Source organism: Podarcis tiliguerta (assembly GCF_965153285.1).
Source record: "Podarcis tiliguerta genome assembly, chromosome: 16".
Lineage (NCBI taxonomy): Eukaryota > Metazoa > Chordata > Lepidosauria > Squamata > Lacertidae > Podarcis > Podarcis tiliguerta.
The window spans coordinates 15,178,900-15,196,368 of record NC_139549.1 but is presented as its reverse complement, the minus strand read 5'-3'; the positions used below and the strand labels follow the sequence as shown (position 1 = coordinate 15,196,368).

General features: G+C 46.1%; 1 protein-coding gene across 1 annotated transcript in view; it reads left to right on the top strand.

Annotated features, from left to right (window-relative positions):
• Positions 1–19: 19 nt before the first annotated feature.
• Positions 20–17,469, top strand: part of POLA2 (DNA polymerase alpha 2, accessory subunit) — a 31,145-nt gene continuing 13,695 nt past the window's right edge. Inside the window, exons 1-14 of the mRNA XM_083417072.1 lie at positions 20–237; positions 1,199–1,323; positions 2,350–2,435; positions 2,955–3,012; positions 4,672–4,778; positions 6,742–6,935; positions 7,486–7,574; positions 8,918–9,073; positions 9,618–9,680; positions 9,902–9,944; positions 10,997–11,121; positions 12,481–12,519; positions 14,759–14,832; positions 15,909–16,014. Coding sequence (XP_083273198.1) covers positions 141–237; positions 1,199–1,323; positions 2,350–2,435; positions 2,955–3,012; positions 4,672–4,778; positions 6,742–6,935; positions 7,486–7,574; positions 8,918–9,073; positions 9,618–9,680; positions 9,902–9,944; positions 10,997–11,121; positions 12,481–12,519; positions 14,759–14,832; positions 15,909–16,014 — 1,362 coding nt within the window. The 5' untranslated portion in view covers positions 20–140. The remainder of the gene's footprint in view (positions 238–1,198; positions 1,324–2,349; positions 2,436–2,954; positions 3,013–4,671; positions 4,779–6,741; positions 6,936–7,485; positions 7,575–8,917; positions 9,074–9,617; positions 9,681–9,901; positions 9,945–10,996; positions 11,122–12,480; positions 12,520–14,758; positions 14,833–15,908; positions 16,015–17,469) is intronic.

The window sequence follows — 17,469 nt, the reverse complement described above, 5'->3', positions numbered from 1 at the left end:
AATTGAAGCTCCGCCCCCTCCCGCTCTTTCCTGCTCTTTCCCTCTTCTTGCAGGCGAGGAAAGTGGCGCCGTAAATAACCGAAGAGCTGCGCGCTCCCCGCCTACCCCGCCAAGAAAAGTGGCGGGAAAGGAGGTCTGCGATGGCGGCGCTGGTAGTTGAGGACGTGTTGGCTGAGCTGAGGCTCTTCGGGCTGGACTTGGAGGAGGGTGAAGACGGGGCTGCCCTTACCGACAAATGTGAGCCGCGTATAGAACGGCGAAGGCGATAAATTGGGGGGGGGGGGCGCGTGGTATTTACTAGGAAGGGCGCTAGTTCTCATTGAGGTTTTTATTTGGAGGAGGCTTAATTTGGGATAAGCAGGCGGTTGCCTATGTCGGGAAGAGCGGTGGACTTGGGATTTCTGGGGGATGGAAGAAGCGTGGAGAGAAAGTGGGGAAAGAAGATATGGGGAAAAGAGGGAGGCGGATTCAGAGAGATGGGCAGTTTTAAAAATGAGACTTGTCTGGATCGAGCCAGAAGATCCGTCTAAAGGAAACGGTTGGTTGTTCCCTCTACCTGGTCTTCAAAGGTAGACTGTCCCTGAATGTGGAGGCTCAGTGTGACTCGTAGCTGCTGTTTATAGGAGAATGTAGCTGTGAGCTTTGCCTGTTTGAAATGCTGCCCCTTAATAAATTGTTTTTGGCTGACTTTAACATCGTTGTAACCCAGCCCTGGGGTCTTATGGTGAAGGGTTGCCTTTCTGAATCAGACGAGGGGAATTAGGGTTGAACTGTTAATGTGCTTTAAATCTTACATTCAAACAAATCCAGGAAATTTGCCAGGAAATTATTTTTATTGTAATACTTGTAACTGTTTTTTTGACATTTCAACGGAATACAATGTAAAAGACTTCAATTATTTACATTTTAAGAAAATCAACAAAGGTGCTAAAAGTTATAAATACATTTTAAAACTTTGATTTTAGATTTCACTAGTATGGTTTCTGTTGCCCATTTTGGACTGGATTGTGTGTATTCTGTTCATTGATTACATGAGACAATTTCAAAAACTGGAAAGTTTTCTGCAGAAAAATCTAATGGTGAAAATTTTTCATCGCACTTCACTGAGGTGGATCTCGCCGTCTGTTAGAGGGATGTCCTTGAGGAACTGATAAACTACCGCTGTTTAATAACTCCTCTCTCTCTTTCTCTCTTGTAGTGGTGGAACTTTGCACATTGTACAGGTTGAAAGAAAATGAGATTGCAGATGAAATAATTGCTTTTGCTATAACGAAGCAATTCATTAAGCTTACGGCAGAGTCCCTGCACATCTTTGAACATGAAGTAAGTGACCTTTTGGAAGGAATTGCGGGAGATAGATGTTTTGATTTGCCTATTTGAGGTAGATCCACTATAAAGGCAGTTCCGCTATGGTGCATTCAGTGGAGCATAACGTTATATGGAGCATAGGCAGCAGCCCCTAGCCTCTGGAACTCCCTGCCTAATGATGTTAGGCAGTCTCCTGGGCTGTACTGTTTTTTGGCACTGGCTAAAAACTTTTAGAATGCCATCTTGCATGCAATTGAACCGTGTATGTTCATTTTAAAACAGCAGATTTTACTTACATTTTGATACATTTCATGCCAATTTGTTTTTAACGTTTCATGTTATGACTGTTTTGCTAGAGGTTGCCGCCCCTGCCCACTTTGCTCGCCTACCCACCCCCACCTACCCACCCGCCCCTGCCCACTTTGCTCGCCTACCCACCCCCACCTACCCACCCGCCCCTGCCCACTTTGCTCGCCTACCCACCCCCCTTACTGCAGAGCAGAAAGGCAGGTAAGACTACAAAAGGCTTGGACCATCTCATGCTGTCACTGCCCCATGGTTGATTAGGAAGAAGAGTCATCACAGCACAGGAAGGATGAAGGGAGCCAGGATCTGCTAGGAAGCAGTGGCAAAAGCAGTGGATCCTTAAGCTGGCCGGGGGGGGGGGCGGGGAATGACCAGTAGCAGTGCTAGCCAGCCTATGGATCCAGTCCCTTGAGTCAGGGTCAGCGTTCGAAATTTGCCAGGTCCAGGTGCATGGGGAAAAGGTGCTTGCTCATAGAGAGATGCTCTTTCCATTTCTTCTCTGTTCAGAACAGAAGGGAGGGTGTCATCCAATGAAATGTGGGCATGTTTAATGGGACTTGCAGGAGGAGCAAGCAGCCTTTTCTTCATTGCTGATATTTACGGGTGCCATAGCAGGTACTGATGCACATAGCAGTGCCCATGTCTGCCCTGTTGGTGCCGGCTAAGCCAAAAGTATTGTGATGCTGGGAGGTGTTGGCTTCCCTGGGGTTTCGACTGCTCGTGCTCTTCTTTCAGGTGCTGCACAAGCGAGCCACGAAACCTCAGAAGAGGAAGGAGAGCCATTACCCTAAAATCAGAGATGTCAACAGCATCCAAGAACTGTATCCTCCCAAACAGCTGAGCGTGACTCAAATGGAGAGGCCCTTTTGAACATGGCAGCAAACCGCCCTAGTGGTAAAACTAATCAAATGCAAGCTTTGTATCTCTGTTACCCCACTGTTGTCTTCTAATGTTTGGGTGAGAGGAAAAAATCTAATTTTAAAAATGGGGTGAATTGGAGCAATTTTCCCTTTTTGTGGTGGCTGCTATTATGGGGTTCAGCCCTTGACTGATTTCTGTGCTCTGCCTTGAAATAGCCACACTAATACTGAAGAGGAGAAGCATCTAAACATGTGCAAAGTGCATTTCACCAGCATAACCTATGTTCCACACCCATGTAGTCTTCTCCACCTTGTGCAATAGCACCCCATGGGTCGTGGACCACATCTGCCATCATGCTTTGCCACTGGCTGTTCCTGGGTGGGACCAATGGGGGTCGGACAACCAGTGAGCGACGATGGCTCATGTAATTTTAGCTCGTGCATTTTCTGTGTGTGTTTGGCTCCCTTGACTCTTCTTAGTCTCGATGTAGAGGAGGAGGAAGAAAACCTTCTCGATACCTACACGTCGCCATCAAAAGTAAGTATGTGGAAGGAAGTAAGTTCTGAAGAACATGCATAGGAACGAGCTCACAACGCATCTTGCACACGTAGGCTGATGCAGGAACATTGCAACTTAGAAAGCTGCGTGTACCTGTGACCTCCTGCATTCAAAGAAGGTGCCTTGCCTCTGTGCTACCTTTAAATCACATCAGACTACAGTGGTGCCTCGCAAGACGAAAAGAATCCATTCCGCGAGTCTCTTCGTCTTGCGGTTTTTTTCGTCTTGCGAAGCAAGCCCATTAGTGGATTAGCGGTTTAGCGGCTATTAGCGGCTATTAAAGGCTTAAGGGATTAGCGGATTAGCTGCTAAAAGGCTATTAGCGGTTTAGCGGGCTTAATGGATCAGCTGATAAGCGGCTTAGCGATCAGCTGTTAAGCAGCTTAGCGGCTTGGGAAAAAGGGGGGAGGAGAAAACCCCCGCAGGAACTCGCAATACATTTTCGTCTTGCGAAGCAAGCCCATAGCAAATTCGTTTTGCGAAGCACCTCCAAAACGGAAAACCCTTTCGTCTAGCGGGTTTTCCGTCTTGCGAGGCATTCGTCTTGCGGGGCACCACTGTATTTATCTATCTAGTCCAATGTTTATCCTCTCTGGCTTGTGTCAACTCTCTAAGCTGTCAGGCAGAGACCTGCTTTTGTGCTGGGGCAATTTTTGTATGGTATATTTGTATTTGCATTTTATATTGATTTGTATCAATAAGAGCACTATTGGGGCAAGGCAAGGGCACATCTAGAAATCCAGCACCCAGGGCTGTATCCAACTAATTTCTACTTAGAGTAGACCCAATGAAATTAATGGGCTCAAGTTTGTTGTGCTCATTAATTTCATTGGGTGTCCTCTGAGTAGAGCTAACATGGGGTGCAAACTTCTCTCACAGTGGCCAACTGGATATCTATAGCAAGCAGGACCTGAGTGCAACAGCACCAACAATTGGTAGCAAAAGACATACTGCCTCTGACTGTGGAAGGAGAACTTGGATTAGCTATTGTGACTAGTAGCCACTGATTAGCTGCATAGAATCACAAAATTGCAGAGTTGGAAGGGATCAACTTCTGCAGTGCAGGAATCTTTTGCCCAACGTGGGGCTTGAACCCACAACCCTGAAATTAAGAGTCTCATGCTTTACCAACCTGAGCTATACCGACTCAATAATTTGTATACCCCTCTTTTGGCCCTTGCTGCCTTTCACTGGAGCAAATTTCCTAGTTTGTGTGCTGTGCAAAGGACTTCTGTTGTGTGTCCTGAATTTTCTTTATCTGGGACTGGGAGACACCTCCGTCTGAGATCCTGGTGAGCCACTGCCAATCAGAGCAGAAAACAGCCGTCCAGATGTTTTTAGTTTAGTCTTTTTTAAAAAAAATAAAGGCAAGGAAGGTGAGAAAACACAAACGATGTACAGTGTAGAGCCAGTTTTTCTCCCTCTCTCATATAACACTAGAACCCAATGATGCTGGATGATGGGAGATTCAGGACAGAAAGCAGGTAGACTTGTAAATTATCCCCCATCTAAAACACTGCAGTGCTTCTGCCAGCCAGTGTAGACAGTACTAGGCTACATGGACCAATGTTCTAACTCCTGTGCTTCCAACAAGGCTCTCTGTGAGGCTGAGCTGCTCTACCCTTTACTGTCTTGCAGGGATCTCAGAAGCGGGTGATAACCACACCGGAAAACCCGCGTTCCAAGCGGACTCTCTCCAATTGCAGTCCCCGCCTGGCCTTCTCCCCCAGCAGCTTCTCGCCCAGGTATGCCTTGACGCAGCCCGTAAATGTGTGGCCCACCTCTTTCTTTGATTAGCCAGTGTTGCTTCTCCGAAGGACTCGGAACCTGCCTCTTGTTCAGAGATGTCAAAGTGTCCTTAAAGAAGAGAGCCCATTCCGGCTGCTGCACAAATGCATTGTAGCTGAAAATGGACCCATTTCTCGTGGAGCTTTGAGGTGCAGCAAACCAAGTCTTGGTACAGTAGCTCAGTAACTGCTGCTTTCACTTTGCCAGTTGAGCATGATGCATGTATAGCTGTGGTGGCGCTGAATTTGTCAGAGGTCTTCTTGGTGTGCCAACTTGGTTGGGTGAATTGGGTTTTTTTGTTTTTGTTTTAGATGCTGGATTTATTACAGTGGTACCTCAGGTTACATACACTTCAGGTTACATACGCTTCAGGTTACAGACTCCGCTAACCGAGAAATACTACCTCAGGTTAAGAACTTTGCTTCAGGATGAGAACAGAAATCGTGCTCCGGCAGCAGGAGGCCCCATTAGCTAAAGTGGTGCTTCAGGTTAAGAACAGTTTCAGGTTAAGAACGGACCTCCGGAATGAATTAAGTATTTAACCTGAAGTACCACTGTACAGGGAAAGCCTAGAAAAAAAATCTGTGTTTTCTAAACTAGTTTTTAGTATTGCGTGTGAATAAAAGGGCAATCTTAACCCTAATCCTAGCTGCAGCCGTAAAACCCTAGCAGCATATCTGCATCACAGGCATTAAACAGGATTAAGAGCCCATATCTCTGCTGCAAAAATCACTGGGAAATGTCGCTGGGTGGAGGCTTAATGTGTGTAGGGGGGCAGGGTGCATGCATGGGAGCCACACCCCCAATATCTTCTCTGTACTGGTTGCGCCTTGACTTTCATTCCGAAAACGTTTAAAAGTTGGAGTGGCTGTGTCTAGCGTGCAGGGGGAGTTGGTTCGCGCACTTCCAGTCACATTTTGATTAGGCTGGGCACCTGAACAGTGCTTCTCTTAAATGAAGATAAAACCTGAATAATTTTAAAGTCCATCGATTTCAATAGGACCACTCTGAGCATGACTTAATTGGCCGCAACCGTATTGCTTATTACTCCTCTGCTCATTTCAGAGAGCTTGCCCCAAACCATGGCTCAGAGCTTCCAACAACAGACTGAGGAAACAATGGCTTTGAGCTTGTCTGCTTTTCTGTGTGTTATTTGCCACCTACTTTAACGCTTCAGGTGCTGCGGCCTTCAGAGACAGAACAGTGGTTTGTCCCTTCAGACTAAGTTCTAGTTGGCACAAACTCAAACCATAGCTCCTGGTCTTGGCCTGTTCGTCAATCACAAACCATGGTGCATCTATTTAGACACTTAAATACTGTTTAGCTGCTGTTAAAGACAGATTTCCCCTTCTACTTTTTGTTCCATTCCTTTTCTGCAGTAACCTACCAGAGGAAAAAAATGCCTCACATCTCATACCCCTACTAAGGTTTTTGTTGATTACTCAGGGGGACGTGGGTGGCACTGTGGGTTAAACAACAGAGCCTAGCACTTGCCGATCAGAAGGGCGGCGGTTTGAATCCCGTTGCTCGGTCCCTGCTCCTGCCAACCTAGCAGTTTGAAAGCACGTCAAAGTGCAAGTAGATAAATAGGTACCGCTCCAGCGGGAAGGTAAACGACGTTTCCGTGCGCTGCTCTGGTTCGCCAGAAGCAGCTTAGTCATGACCCGGAAGCTGTATGCCGGCTCCCTCGGCCAATAAAGCGAGATGAGCGCCGCAACCCCAGAGTCGACCACGACTGGACCTAATGGTCAGGGGTCCCTTTACCTTTTACCAGATTAAAGACCCAGTTGCAATTGGATAAAACTATTTAACACTGGGCAATACTTGTAAAATATTGATGTTGAAATCAAGGAAGTGACCAGGTTTTCCTGAATTTTTAAAAATTGTTTCTCTTCTTCCCCTTGCTTGCCTCCCCTCAAGGGCCACCCCTTCACAGAAGTATGGTTCTCGAAGCAACCGCGGAGAGGTTGTCACCTCCTTCGGCTCTGTGCAGGGAACCTCCTGGAGGGGAAATGGCGGCTTGGCCACCTCTGTGAACCTCTTTCATTCCCCCCAAGATTCCCTCACCAAGCCCTACAAATTCATGTTCCAGGAACTTGTGGATAACCGTGAAGGTAATTTTTAGAAAACCCTCTATCTGTTTCTACCTGTATATGGAAAATCCACTGGACATGATCCAGCTAGTACAGAATGTGATTGCTGGTGCACTGACAGGTATTTGCAGAACTCCTGTTTTTTTTAGGATCTGTGCTAACTGCCTGCATGTCACCAGGCCAGTTTAAGGTGTAGTCTGGAACTAGACTTGATGATCTAATAATGTTGATAGTTTTTACTTGGACTTTGTTATTTTAATTCATGTTGAGCTACTCCTTCTGCATGCCTACTTTACAGTTTTCATCTTTTAATTATTTTCTCAAACAAAATACTTTCCCTTTTGGAATAGATCTCTTTTGTTGTTCTATTTATTTTTGTTTTCATCTTTTAATTTTTGCGTGTTGTTACAATTGTTCTCTCTGTTTTATATACAATATAAAGTGAAATAGTAATAAAAATGTTTCAATAATAATAATACAAATAATAAAAGATAATAAAAAATAAAATTTTATTTATATCCTGCCCTCAATCAATATTTATCTGCCTCTTTCCCTCTAAAAATGAAATAAGTGCTTTCCTGCAAGATGGAAGACCTTGGTGCGGCACTGAAGGAACACTACAAAATAGAAGAATTTTCTTCTTTGATCATCCCTGTGCAGGTAACCTGTGCTAATATCTTACGGGTGCTAGAACTTAATTATTTACACGGGTGAGTATATCTAAAGTTATCCAGTGGGGTTTCTGAGCATTCTGCACATGCTCAGAGAAACAGTTGCTTTAAATTAGCAGATGAGAATCTCAGGTTTCCAAGCCTCCATGTCACTGCCAGGCCTCTCCACTTGACTAGTGAGGCTATTTCTGCCAAGCCCATGCCCTTAACACTCTACATTTGATGTCTGTTGTGGGGCAGGTAAAGATGTGGCTGGGCCGAACGGGAGTTTGTGAACACCGTGGCTTTCCTGATCGCTGGCCCCTTCCAAGCCCCACTCAGTGCTTTGCAAAAGTGCCATCAGTTAGCTTATCGTTACCATGCTGGTCCTGTTTGGGGAGGAAAGGATTGCAATCCTTCCAATTTGTGAATCAGATTAGACTTTACTGGGTTATATCAAACTAATTTCTCCTTAATGTAGCCCAGGGGCCAGCAAACTTTTTCAGCAGGGGGCCTGTCCACTGTCCCTCAGACATTGTGGGGGCCCGGAATGTATTTTGAAAAAATAAAATAAAAATGAACGAATTCCTGTGCCCTACAAATAACCCAGAGATGCATTTTAAATAAAAGCACACGTTCTACGCATGTAAAAACATCAGGCAAGCCCCACAAATAACCCAGAGATGCATTTTAAATAAAAGGACACATTCTACTCATGTAAAAGCACGCTGATTCCCGGACTATCCGTGGGCTGGATTGAGAAGGCAATTGGGCTGGATCCGGCCCCCAGGACTTAGTTTGCCTATGCATGATGTAGGCCCATAAGGTACCCCACTTTCCCCCTCTCCATTCACAACAGCCCTACAGTGGTGCCTCGCAAGACGAAATTAATTCATTCCGTGAGTCTCTTCGTCTAGCGGTTTTTTCGTCTTGCGAAGCAACCCTATTAGCGGATTAGTGCTATTAGCGGTTTAGCGGCTATTAGCGGCTATTAAAGGCTTAGCGGATTAGCGGATTAGCTACTAAAAGGCTATTAGCGGTTTAGCGGCTTAGAAAAAGGGGGTGGGGAGCGAAAAAAAATATCAAGACTCGCAAGACATTTTCGTCTTGCGAAGCAAGCCCATAGGGAAATTCGTCCTGCGAAGCGCATTGAAAAACGGAAACCCCTTTTGTCTAGCGGGTTTTCCATCTTGCGAGGCATTCGTCTTGCGGGGCACCACTGTATAGTGTTGGCTAGATCTGATGGACTCTAAGGCAACCGCTTGGTAGCATAGAGATATGCTGTGCTCAGGATTTTAGTGCTTTAAAAAAAATGTTCCTTCATTTGTTTGTTTTTGAATGATGCTGGGAAAGGAGCCAGTCACTGTCCTGGGCCAAATCGGCTGCGATTCCAACGGGAAGCTGAACGCCAAGTCCGTCATCTTGGAAGGGGATCAGGAGCACTCCTCCGGAGGCCTGGTACCTGTGGATGTATCTGAACTCCAGGAGTACTCGCTCTTCCCAGGACAGGTGAGGCATTTGGGAAGCGGGGGGTGTTCATGATAATTTATTAATTTATGAACCACCTTTCCACAGAGAACAAAAGCAGTCATAATAAGTAAAACAGAAAAAGTACACAGCCAAGCTGAACAATTTCCACCCAAATTATAATTCGATCTGAAACAAAGATACCAAATATCTATGTCAATAACAGCAACTAACCCCCCACCCCAGCCAACAAAACACCCTAAACAATACCCAGCACAAGAGTTTGTTCAGCCGCCTCAGTTTTTGTAGCTGGAGTCAGTCAGGGCCCTTCCCTGCCAGGCTAGGTGGGAACAGGCCTGCAAGGCAGGGAGCAGATTTTCCAGGACTCACAGCCAAGATGACAGTGGAGCTGAAATGTAGCCATTGTGGCTAGTAGCCATTCAAAGCCTTATCGCCCATCAATTTGTCTTTCGGAAGACTTGCCTGCCTTGAGAAAAGTAAATAAATTGTGAACGCATTTCTTGCTGTGAAAATAAGCAAAAGTTGCCATTGATTGCCTGTCTTATTTCCCCCTTACATCTTCCAGGTTGTGGTTATGGAAGGCATGAACAGTACTGGGGAGAGGCTGGTTGCGTCCAAGCTGTATGAGGTGATAATTGTATTTTTTATTTTTCAGTGCATTTCCCTACCACATTTCATGACCCTGAAGTCAGGTTATTCTGTTCTCACAACCACATTATTTGCAGAGGCTTGGTACGGGGGGGGGGGGGGAGAGTTGCAAGCATCATGGAGATATGGATCTTTTCTCTCTTTTTAAAGGAAGATGGAAGCACATTTAACGCCCCCTTTTTCCCTCTCCCCCCCCCCCAGGGCATACCGCTTCCTTTTTATCAGCCTGTGGATCAAGTGGAAGGTGAGTTAGACCCAGTGCTTCAAAGAGAGGGCCTTGCCCTCAACCTTGCCCAAAACAGGGGTGGGAAAGCTTTTCAACCTGAGGGCCACATTGCCTCATGGTCATGCCAGCAGCCAGTCCCCACGTGATACTTACAACCAGAAGCAGGCTCCAGAAGCAGCTTCTCAACTGGAAAAGTTGAAGAGGCAGGGAAGTAACAGGAGGTGTATCTGAGAGCTACCTTGAGCCTCCTTCAGAGGGCAGGTCTCTGCCCTCTAGCCTGCTGGGACCCTCCCAGGGATCAGGGATCTCTTGGGGTTCAGAATCTGCTATCCCCTTCCCACGGAGACCCTCGTCACAGTCCTCCAGCTCTAACTCCCCAAATTCATCACCCTCACCATTTTATTTGTATGCGGCCTTTCCATAGTTAAAACCATGCGCAAGGCAGTTTACAGCATGAAAATGTCATAAACCAAGAATAAAACACACCAAAAAGTACACAACAATAAGATCTAAAAATATACCAAAAAAATCTCCTAATGATACGCCAGCCTGAGAGTCTGTTCAGCAACCTCAGCTTCTGTAGCTGGAGTCAGTCTGGGCCCCGCCCTCCTGGGCCAGGTGGAAAAATGCCACTCCGCCTCAGGGTCTGTTCCCTTTCTCTGACACCTCCACGACAGTCCTGTATCCTCCAACATTCGGCTTCAAGTGCACAGCATCCCCAAAAAGGCTAGGGGAACAGTTTCACTTCTCTTTATGAACTGGATAGGTATATGCCTATCCAGTTAGAGTACCTCGCTGAAATTCTCGTTGGCTTATTGCATTTGACTCCTGAGATTATAACCAGCCTTTCATCCTCCCTCCCGCCCACCTTCTTGCACGCAACCCTAAGGACTAGAAACTTGCAATTTAATTTGCCCCCCTCTCCCACAAATGGAAGATAAAACTTTGTACCCAGTACCTGGTTCTGCTCTTGTGTGGAATTCATAGCTCAGGATCTGTTCACTGTAGGTACTTGGTTGGTTCGTAATGGAAGCGAAGTTCCTGTTTTCAAAGCCCATTAACCCTTTCAGGTCCAGAGCTGCAGATGGTCCTCGTTGCTTGTGGTCCTTATACCACCTCAGACAGCATCACCTACGACCCCATGTTGGACCTGATAGACGTTATTAATAGAGACAAGCCAGATGTTTGCATTCTGGTAAGGGCGGAGCGTCTGTGGTTGCTTTATAGAAGGGCGGGGGACCCATTTTCAGCCTGAGGGTTTGATTCGCTTGTGGGCAAACTTCCAGGAGCCACATACCAATAGTAGCCAAGGGGTGGGCAAGGTGGACAGCCAATGGCGTCGTTTCTCTCCCATTTGACCAGCCTGAATCAACATAGGGCCTACATGCTGGCGAGACGAAATGTTTTGCCCTTGGCAGTGCTATAGGGGAGATTCTAGAAAACTCCACTCGTAGAGAGACTCTGCCCCTATGGACAGACACAAATACAGTGGTACCTTGCAAGACGAATGCCTCGCAAGACGAAAGAGTTTTGTGTTTTTTGAGTTGCTTCGCAAGACGAATTTCCCTATGGGCTTGCTTCGCAAGACGAAAACGTATTGCGCCTTTTTCTTAAAACCGTCAATGCATTCCTATGGGAAACCGTGCTTCGCAAGACGAAAAATTCACAAGACGAAAAAACTCGCAGAACGAATTATTTTCGTCTTGCGAGGCACCACTGTAGAATCAGTTGCACATGTTCTTTCGAACTGCCCCTGGTATCAGACAATTTGATCTAAGTTCATTAATCGGTTGTTAGCAGGGAGAGGCATTCAAGCGAACGCAAGTTAGCCTTCCTTATGTTTACTCAGGATGGGGCTAAGATGGAGATAGTAGCTAGGTTTCTGCAACATGCAATGAGGATTCATGAATGCTATACGACACTAACTTAAGTGTTAGATGCAGGGTTTTATTTTTCTTTCTTTTTTGTATTAAACCCTACTGGAATCTTGTAAATATGCCAATAAGGGTTTGAGAATCTGGTGGCAAAAATTGGGCAGAGCAGTGGGTGAAGCTCTTAAGGTTACATTTCAGCCAAGCAAAACACTCGAGGAGGATGTGGCCTCGAGAAGCGTCCTGAGGGCCAAATGAAGAGGCGGGGGGGGGTTGGCTCCTGGGCCCTAACCTCTACTATATATAGGTTATCAGTAAGTGGCTAGTTGCCTGTCTGTGTCGTCCTCAGTAGCCAAGGATGAGTGGTTGAAATAAATGAAATAGCAAGAAACAATGGTTGCTGGTTGTGATACTGTTCTAATGATGGAGGGGGAAGGCAGAATAATGAAAGTCATTGATGCATGGGAAGCCAATGTCATGCTTATCGCATCTGGTAAATGTTAGAATTTTGGGGGGGGAGGAAGGAAGTTTTCCTGTGACTCCATCCTTGTCCTGCTACCTTTTTATTAATTGACGGGGCTCTTAAGGGACCTTGATAGGTTTTTCAGAAATGTTGGTGGCGCTTAATTAGGGCTTTGTCGTCCGCTCTTTGATGACCTTCATTTCCTTTGATTGTTTTGCAGCTCGGGCCTTTCCTTGATGCAAAACACAAGCAAGTTGAGGTAAGTTCAGTAAATGGGGAATGGATTTGAAAGTTCATGTCTTCTCCCCCCCCCCTTCTTTTTCCTTTTTCTTTAGAAACCCTGCTGACTGTGCGTCCCACACTTTCCTTTTTGGAAAGCAGTTGTGTATGGGGGGGTCCCTGATTCTTAAAGCAAACATCTAGTCCTTAACACAGTATTTTCCTAACATGACAAATAGTATTTGTGTGTGTGTGCGCGCGTGTGCGTGCGTGCGTGCGTGTGTGTACACATTACCTTTTCCTTAGATTAAAATTGGATGCACATTTTGTTCACAAACTGCATGGATCTACTCCAGAGATATCCAAGGGAGAGTTTTTTCATTTATTTGGGAGACATCCAGGGCCACAGTTTGGAAAACAGGACTTGCAGGAGAAAGGTTTCTCTTGAGGAACTTCCCAGCTTCTCATTTAATTTTCAGATTTCATTTAAAAAGCAGCAATCTAGAATTCTAGAAATCTAGAATTCGCAGGGGCATAAAAGAGGTCAGCTGTGGTGTAGTGGTTAGAGCGCCACACTAGGGCCTGGGAGAGACACCAGGGTTCAGATTTCCCACTCAGCCACAAAAGCCTGCTTGGCCAATCTCTGTCTCTCAGCCTGGTCTACCTCACAAGGTTCTTGTGAGGATAAGATGTAGACAGGGAAAACCATGTCCACTTTCCTGAGGCTCCTTGGAGGGAAGGTGGATTTTAAAGGTAGCAGTGGTAATAATAATAAAAATATGCAGCCAGTACTCTTTCCCAAGTCTCTAGAAAACAAAGAAATTTCATAAGAATTGGGATTTGGAAAACCGTTAATAGGACATGCAATGAAATTCAACTAAGGGGAAGCGAGGAAGTCACTTAACAAAGTTAATAAGTGTAATTTTCAATAAGGCTATGATTTATGTTTGTTTGTCTTGCGTGTTTGTTCGTTTGTTTATAATATTGTGAAAACCAATAAAAGAAAACAAAGAAATGCAAGGTTAATTGTACAGTGGTACCTTGGTTCCCGAAGAATGTTTTGGCTCCCAAACGCCGCAAACCCAGAAGTGAGTGTTCCGGTTTGCAAACTTTTTTGGAAGCCGAACGTCTGACGCGGCTTCTGCTTGAGTGCAGGATGTTCCTGCAGCCAATTGGAAGCCATGCCTTGATTTTCGAAGTTTTGGAAGTCGAACGGACTCCTGGAATGGATTAAGTTTGAGAACCAAAATACCACTGTATTTTTAGAATTAATTTGATCTTCCCTACTAACATTTAATTAATTTCTTAGCCACCTTTTGCCATAAGGTCTCTGGCAAGCTTTATAACAATGGGATCATCATACTATATATATATATATATATATATATATATATGTACACAGTGGTGCCTCGCAAGACGAAAAGAATCCGTTCCGCGAGTCTTTTCGTCTTGCGGTTTTTTCGTCTTGCGAAGCAAGCCCATTAGCGTATTAGCGCTATTAGCACTATTGGCAGTTTAAGGGCTAAAAAAGGCTTTTTAAGGCTTAAGGGATTAGCGGTTTTGCTGCTAAAAGGCTTTTAGCAGCTTAGCGCTTCAGAAAAAGGGGTTTTGGAGCGAAAAAACCCCTCAAAAATTTTCGTCAATTTTCGTCAATTTTCGAAGCAAGCCCATAGGGAAATTCGTCTTGCGAAGCGCCTCTGCAAACGGAAAACCCTTTCGTCTTGCGGGTTTTCCGTCTTGCGAGGCATTCGTCTTGCGGGGCACCACTGTATATATATATGCCAAGTAAAGCAGTTCCAAACAGAATAGTGTAGATTAAACAAATGAAGCAGGGTTCTAAGGAGAGGTGGGGGTGGGAAATCTCTTAACTGTCCAGGGCCAGGGTAAGAAACTATGCAATGAAGGTGCCAGACACACCTCTGTAGACAGGGAGTCCCACCATTGGGGGCTGCCACAGAGAAAGCCCTGTCTTGAGCCTCCATTCTCTGCACTTCTGAGGGTGTTGGAAACTAACAAGAGGGCCCATCCCTCTGATCACCCAAAATGGGAGACTGTAAGGATAGCGGTGGTCTTTCAGATATTTGAGGTCTAACCGTGAACTCGTTCTCCTCTGTGGATCTTGCCGATCTGGGGTCTCTGGCATGAAAAGTTCTTCCCGTCTGTGGTTGGATCCTCCTTAACTGGTAACACCGGGGATTGAACTTGGGACGTTCTGCATGTGAAGCGAATGCTCTGCCACTGAGTTTCTGTTCTTCCTCTGCTTTTTCTTCTCTCCCAAGGACTCTCAGCTCACTGCCTCGTTTGAAGACATCTTCAAGAGGTGCATGAAGATGATAGTCGAAGGGACAAGGAGGTGAGAACAAGAACATGAGAAGAGCCCGTAGCCCATGTGGCTCAGCCTCCTGTATCTTGCAGGGGCTCATCAGATGCAGGACAAAACGCAATAGCGCTCTCCTCACTTGTGGCTCAAAGCAGCTGGCATGCTGCGAGAGACTGCCTCCGACAGCGGTTATGGGACATAGCCCCCATGGCTAATAGTAAGAAGCAGGGTCCGGTGGGAAAGGAATGGTTCACACTGTAAATAATTATCTTCTGGAACTCACTGCCACTAGATTTAAGATGGCCCCTAGCTTCAGTAGAGGGGTAAGACCTGGAAGAATGGTGGCACCAGGGACCCATCGCCATCTCTTGGCCACAGAAACCAAGTGGTTCGGAGGCAGTGAGAGCTGTTGCCTTCGGGCGTCCCTTGCGGGCTTCCCTGAAGCAACTTGTCAGCTGACAGCTCCCAGGAGTCTTTGGGGGAAGCCGTTAAAGCAGTACAGTGGTACCTGGGGTTACATACGCTTCAGGTTACATACGCTTCAGGTTACAGACTCCGCTAACCCAGAAATAGTACCTTGGGTTAAGAACTTTGCTTCAGGATGAGAACAGAAATCGTGCTCTGGTGGCAGCAGGAGGCCCCATTAGCTAAAGTGGTGCTTCAGGTTAAGAACAAATCAAAGGAATCAAATATCTTTAATACGGTCAATGACCAGCAAGCGATTTATAAAATAAAATATGGCAATATAAGTACTATTGTACTACAGATAATAGTGGAGATATGGCCGAATCACAAAATTGGTACTTATGTTTATGACCAGGTTTCGACTTTTAAGGTTTTAAGGATTCAGTTCAAATGTCACTAATGTTTATTATCGTTCCTTCGATGTTTGCAATTTGAACTCCGTTGCTGTCATCAGAAATTGTGCTCCAGCAGCGTGGCAGCAGCAGGAGGCCCCATTAGTGGTAAAGTGGTGCTTCAGGTTAAGAACAGTTTCAGGTTAAGAGCAGACCTCCGGAATGAATTAAGTACTTAACCCAAGGTACCACTGTATAAGAGCATTTTAAGTGTAAAGCAGAGGGGGCCTTAGCTCTTCTGTTTCCCGACAGTGCTGGATCGCACCTTGTCATCGTTCCTTCGCTGAGAGACGTCCACCATCACTGCATCTATCCCCAGCCGCCTTTGACTTGCGAGCTCTCGAAAGAAGACAAACAGGTGCTTCCTACAATCCAAAGGCAGTGCCTTTGTTTCAAGTTTTTGTGTCTGTGTGTGCACAGCTGGAATATCTGTATTTTGGCTTGTCGGGTGGAGGTTGGTGGCTTTCAAAGCCTGGTAGGAACCCTGAAGTTTCTCAGATGCTCTGTGAGGCCAGAAATCAGCCTTGTCCATCTGAAGACATCAACTTTAGCCGGAGTGCCTTCCATCAGCTGGTGGCTCAGCTACGCCCCTCTCTGGACAGGGATAGCTTAACTACTGTTGTCTGTGCTCTGGTCACCTCAATGGTAGAGTACTGCAATGCATTATATGTAGAGCTGCCTCTGAAGATGGTTCAGAAACTTCAGCTGGTGCAGAATTCAGCGGCCAGGTTGCTCACCGGAGCAAGACAGTTTGAGCATATTACACTGATCCTGGTATGACTGCACTGGCTACCAGTTAGCTTCTGGGCCCAATTCAAAGTGCTGGTTTTGGCCTATAAAGCCTTAAACGGCTCAGGACCACAATGCCTCAAGGACCACCTCTTACATATGAACCTACCCGGACCCTGAGATCATCTTCTGAGGCCCTTCGTGTGCCTCCTCCTTGAGAGGTCCAAAGGGTGGCAGCACAAGAACGGGCCTTCTCTGCAGTGGCTCCCTGTCAATGGAATCCTCTCCTCAGGGAAATTCGCCTGGCACCTTCATTATACACCTTTAGGCGCCAGGTGAAAACGTTCCTTCTTAACCAGGCCTTTGGTTGATTTGATTGGCATCCTATGCCCGTTTAAAATGTGGGGTTGGGGGGGTTATTGGGTTGTTGTTTTTATTTTTATTAATGGATTTTGTGGTTTTTATATTTTGATTTTGTTCTGTATTTTGATTTTGATGATGGTGATGCTGCAGGTCTCTGCCCCAAGGGACTCAGTCTGAAAATAAACATAGCACAGAGGAAGGAGAATGAAACAGAGACAAACAGGGGAAGAACCTGTGATTAACTCAGTTACATGTGCTTAAGGCAGTAGGGTATACCTTACACCAGGCTTCCTCAACCTTGGCCCTCCAGATGTTTTGAGACTACAATTCCCAGCATCCCTGACCACTGGTCCTGCTAGCTAGGGATCATGGGAGTTGTAGGCCAAAAACATCTGGAGGGCTGAGGTTGAGGAAGCCTGCCTTACACCTTTACCTGAGAGGTCTACATAGGAACCTGGTACTTAGTCTAGCTCCATATTTTCTACACTGACTGGCAGCAGCGCTCCAGAGTTTCAGGCAGCGAATCTTCCCCAGCCTTACCTGGAGAAGCTAGGCAAAGCTGATGCTCTGGCACTAAACTAAGAACTTTCCCGCTTCAAATGAGTCCCCTCGTATGTTCAGTTAATGGGGGGGGGGGCTAGCAAGGGTGTTCCTGCTGACCACGCCCCTCCCTTCACTAAACACATGAGGGATTTTTTCCCCTCCTTTTAACGCTCCTTGT